This window comes from Hibiscus syriacus, unplaced genomic scaffold, assembly GCF_006381635.1.
Source record: "Hibiscus syriacus cultivar Baekdansim isolate YM2019G1 unplaced genomic scaffold, ASM638163v2 tig00011662_pilon, whole genome shotgun sequence".
Lineage (NCBI taxonomy): Eukaryota > Viridiplantae > Streptophyta > Magnoliopsida > Malvales > Malvaceae > Hibiscus > Hibiscus syriacus.
In genome coordinates this window covers 493004-497980 of record NW_024062253.1, presented here as the reverse complement: position 1 = coordinate 497980, position 4977 = coordinate 493004, and the positions used below count along the sequence as shown (strand labels likewise).

The following is a 4977-nucleotide window of genomic DNA, read 5'->3' as shown; positions in this document are numbered from 1 at the left end:
AACCAGCTTCCTCGATACTCATTGTTGGCATTCTACAGGATAAATTGATTACCAGCTGAAAACAAAAAATACAAAAAACACTAGTTTTCCTCATAAATAACTAGAATCACTATGTTGCCGATATCACATGTATATGTTGGCATAACTTGGCAAAATGAAAATAATCTTATGCTGAAATCTCTCTTTCCATCTCTGACAATAAAACAGATCATTGTGGTCCAAAGTTGTATTTCAGGACAGGGATTTACCTATAAGCAGGTTGGAAAACCTGTGCTGCCATCCTTTCCCTCTCACTTGTTAGGCTTCCGCATATAAGACTTTGTGGTCCAAAGATCATTGGCTGGTGTTCGTGGTCATGTGCCTGCGAAACATTTTCCCTTCCTTCTATAACATCTTGAGCAAATGTAGCACATGTGATAGGTGCTGCAGGTTGTGTATAACGTGAACGAGCTGCAGCATCACGATGCCATGCCTCTGCTTTCTTGGTACGATCATCAAGGATAGCCTCAGAAAATTCCCTTTCCCCTTCCTGAAAAGCAAGGAAGATGAAACTGGTTCATTAAAAATCCTGTCTAAATTTGAGTATAAATATAAAGCAATTTGATGATTCCTTTAGATAAAACTATTTACTTTCTGAAACTTAAAAAAGAAAAACTATTATCTTTTCCAGCACAAGCTACCAAAAAGTTGGCTACTACTGAATTGGCCAAAGCAATGCACAAGAAATTCAGCATTCCACCGATTAGTCATAGATTGTATCAAGTCATGGTTAGGCAGAAAGGCAAAAAAAAAGATTACAGAAGATCTTTGAACGTTTATAGGTTGAACAACAATGTCATGTTTCAGACGATTTAGTTAGAGATTTCTGAAAATTTATTGAAGAATTTCCAATTTGCTCCATTGTTAATGGTCTGTTGGCCATGCAGCAGCCCTAAGCACGAACTTAAGGCTATGAGAACTTAACAGGGGTGAATGATTAATGTATTTATCACAAAAGTTGAGTAACCAATATCCAAACTGGTAGTATTGTTAGGTATGGCTCATAAATATACCAGTAAGCACGGTACAGGGTTGATTTTGTAATTATGTACCAGGGTTTTCTATTATAAATAGAGATGTAACCTCGACCTAAAAAATCATTGAATAAAAACTTCTAGCGCCGCCTAGGCACCGAGGACGTAAGCACATTGCCGAACCTCGTAAAATTCTCGTGTTCTTTTGTTTTCTTTACCCGTTTTCGTCAACAAGTATCAAGTATCAATCTTGGCATTCTATGTTTAGATGTATTTCTTAGTCTTCATATCATAAAGTTTTTAATTTGAGTAATGATTTACATCTCCTAACTGGGGTGCATAGCGCCAATCTTCCAGTAGTTTACTCAAAGCTTTAAATCTTCTTGTAGCGGAAACATTCAACACGACTCATAAACAATAGGTTCAGAAGGCAGATACATTTTCTGGAAAAAAGTTGAGCTTTAGTTCATTTACACAGAATAATACCTTTAGCTGTTTCTCCTTTATAGAAGAAAGCATTTCTTCTTCCTTCTTCAGCATTTCGAGCAGATCAAAATCCTTCAATTGTAGTAACATGCAATGAAGTTATTGCTAAGAAAAAACATTAAAGCTTTACATGGCAGATTTTATTGAAATGTAATGTAAAACTAACGTTACAAATAGCCAACGAGATAGTAGTAACCCAGGCCTGCACAAGGAAAATGTTATTCTTTAAGATATACCAGTAAGTTTTGTCAAACAAAGAAGTACGGCTAATATCTTCAATAATAAGCATCAGGTATGTCATCTCAGTTTCAGAGCTTTGAATTCGAAAAGGTTAACCTTTGAATGTTTTATTGATTTCTGAAAAATGGGAACCCCTTTTTACAAATCTCTGATTTTTTGAGAGGAAAGAAAAAATATGAAAAATTTAAGTCCTTACAATATGATTTTTTGGGGTTTTATATCTCATTTTTTACATGCATAAATTGCTGATTTGGTGGCCATATTTGGCGTGTAACCAGGCTGGTTATGGTGTGTGCAGCATGGGTAAGGGCTGCTGCTTCAGGTGGGAGTGGTGGTAAGGCATGGTGGTGCTACAGGGTATGGCTGGAGCAAGGATGGTAGGGATTTGGTGTAGTTGAAATGTTGGTGGTGGCAACACAAAAACAGTGATTACAGCTACTTCTCTTTGCTCATTGTTTTGGAACAGAAATGGAGCAAAGATTTAAAGCACCATTTTTGTCTCGAATTGCATGAATTCCTGAGCTACAAGTTCTTCTTATTATGAACCATTCTATTGAAAATGTTGATCCATCTTCTTCTGCAATTGATTAGAAATGAAATCTTCTTCTTCAACATGTGTTTGTGCAATGAAACTCTACTAACTCTTCAAATTCCTATCTAATATTCAACATTTGAGTGAAAACAAATGACTGAAAAGAAATTTGTTTCAAGATATGTTATCTTAGGTGAAACAAAATTTTGTTTTGAGTGAAATAATCTCAAAGGTTTATATGTTTGAAGAGAAACTGTCTCAAGCGAGACAAAACTTTGTTTCGAGAGAAACAATATCAAAGGTTTATGTTATAAGAGATATTGTCTTAAGAGAGACGAAACTTTGTTTTGAGAGAAACAATCTCAAAGGTTTATGTTTCAAGATAAACTTTCTCAAGCGAGACAAAACTTTGTTTCGAGAGAAACAATCTCAAAGGTTTATGTTTCAAGAGAAATTGTCTCAAGCGAGACAAAATTTGTTTCAAGAGAAACTATCTCAAGGGATACAAACAATATGCTCCTTCATGTGAAGGAGATCTAGTTTCCTTTAGAATATCTGATCATTCACTTCAGGATGTCAAATATGTGGACGATGTTGTTCCTTCATGTTGAGGACCTCTAGTCATCAACAAACATTTCTTTCCTGAAAGATCTATAAAAAGATGCATTTATGTATGTCTATCTTGGATGTTTCTATGGATGTCAAGATGAAGTTTATTTCATGTATTTGATTTGAGTTTTATTTTAATAAAAATTACTTTTTGAATTTTTCTTCATGAGAGGAGAAATTGATCTTGAGAAAGGAAAATTAGATGATGTCCTCGTGAGAGGAGAAAAATGGCCTTTAAGAAAAATGAAATAAGGATTTTTGGGAAAAACAGTCTTAATAAAGTCTAGATTGATGTTCTTAGACGAACAATCTTGAGAAAAACGAAATTAGTTTCTCAAAAGAGATTATAAAGGCATCCTCATGAGAGGGGGAAAAAGTTTTATTGCATGCGGTGATGAATGTATGATGCAAAGGTGCAAATTTATGTGATGTGTATGTTTTTGTTGATGCATTCTTTCTTGATCAATATCCAGTAATAGACGCACGAACAGTTTTCATTCTCTTCCTGATTCGGTTGTCTTCATTTTCCACCAGGGTGTACTCTTGCAAACTTCGACCTGTGACAATTTGTTTATCTTGCCCTGTAAAATTTTGCCCCAAAAAATTTCGGCTTCCTTTGCCCCAACTTCGATTATGAACTTCTATGTCCGAGATATATTTGTTGAATTCCAAGATACACTTTCAGAGAGATTATCTTGTTTGAAAATGTTTTTATTCCTTTGAAAAGTTCGATGAAGAAATTTTGAAAAATATGTGAATTTTTTATTGTTGAAGAAACTAAAATAATGCCCCATCTTTGGGCTCACAATTGAAGTAGATCACAAAACATTAGTTCATTGAGTATCAAAAGAATCAACTACTATTTTAATCTTTCATAGTTACAAACTTTGACAAATGTAAGGAATGACAGGTTTGTTTTGAGGTTAGCTACTTAAATTTTGAGGTTTGTTTCATCAATTCGTCTATTTTCTTTTTCTTGGTCCTTGTGAATAATATGACATGCCCCTTTTTCTTGGCTTGGTATTTTAATCAGATGCGGACAAAATGACACAACCAGCATAGTCAATTGCTAAATTTTTTAGAATATTTCTATTTTGGTTCTCTAAAATCTTCCATTTGTTCAAGCTTCATAGACTCATTTAGTAAAGTCAGTGCAGAAATATCGGTCTAAAAACATAATTCTTGAGTGCTTATGTGAAGTTGACTATAATAGATGTTTCTCAATTCCCTTAGTCCATCGTCTACCGACACTCCTTATTAATTCGAACCTTAAACTTTTTCGTTTCCTTGAATTGTATTGATTTAATTTAGTTTTCCATTATTTTGGCATAGCTGATGGATTCATCTAGTCACTTGACAACCACAATGGAGCAAAGACCGAACTGCCAGGTATTCGATCAATGTAATGATTTGAATATAATTTATTCATAAAGCTAGGGCTTTTGAGTTATCTCTCTAACCAATTGCTTTAGCGGGATAGCTCCAGTTTTATTGCATTTACCTTATAAAAATATTTCATTAACTTTTTGGGTATAAGGATTCAAGATTTCTTAAGGAGAAAATCGCCTCAGTGACCAAAAATGCCTTATAATATACAATTTTAACCAACTTTTTTTAAATTTGCCAAAATGACTAACTAAATCGCAATGCGATCGATAATTCGCAACGCGATCTCCGGTATCGCAAATCAGTTTCCAGATTCGCAACGCGATTCTGACTATCGCATTGCGATTTCCCAAATTCGCGTTGCGATTTTCCTAATTCGCAATGCGAATACGTAAATCGCAACGCGATTACGTAAATCGCAATGCTATTACGTAAATCGCAATGCTATTACGTAAATCGCAATGCGAATACGTAAATCGCAATGCGAATTAGGAAAATCGCAATGCGAATCTGACTATCGCAATGCGATTTACATAGCGCCATTCGTATTAACGTGTATTTTTTTTTCAAATTCCAAACACGAATATATTAATATATCAGAAACTGAACCGTCCGCAGTATATCCCGTAATCACAACTCAGTCCCATCTCCATTTCTCACTCTCTACGGTAAAATCCATCCCCATCTCTAAAGATTTCCGTCCCCATCTCC

At 34.8% G+C, this 4977-nt stretch overlaps 1 protein-coding gene across 1 annotated transcript; it reads right to left on the bottom strand.

Moving 5' to 3' along the window:
• Positions 1-244: 244 nt before the first annotated feature.
• Positions 245-1810, bottom strand: LOC120204752 (PP2A regulatory subunit TAP46-like). Its single transcript, XM_039204781.1, has 3 exons — positions 1666-1810; positions 1500-1571; positions 245-529 (listed from the first exon to the last, which is right to left on the bottom strand). The coding sequence occupies exons 1-3, from the start codon at positions 1798-1800 to the stop codon at positions 245-247; spliced, it is 492 nt and encodes a 163-aa protein (XP_039060712.1). The 5' UTR covers positions 1801-1810.
• Positions 1811-4977: the final 3167 nt, after the last annotated feature.

Bases quoted from the DNA above. Each gene is read 5' to 3' on its own strand.
- LOC120204752 (XM_039204781.1), bottom strand. From the start codon at position 1,800: ATGACATACCTGATGCTTATTATTGAAGATATTAGCCGTACTTCTTTG. The intron at 1,572-1,665 runs GTTAGTTTTACA...CTACAATTGAAG, and splicing joins TCTCGTTGGCTATTTGTAAC to GATTTTGATCTGCTCGAAAT. The intron at 530-1,499 runs GTATTATTCTGT...CTTGCTTTTCAG, and splicing joins TAAAGGAGAAACAGCTAAAG to GAAGGGGAAAGGGAATTTTC.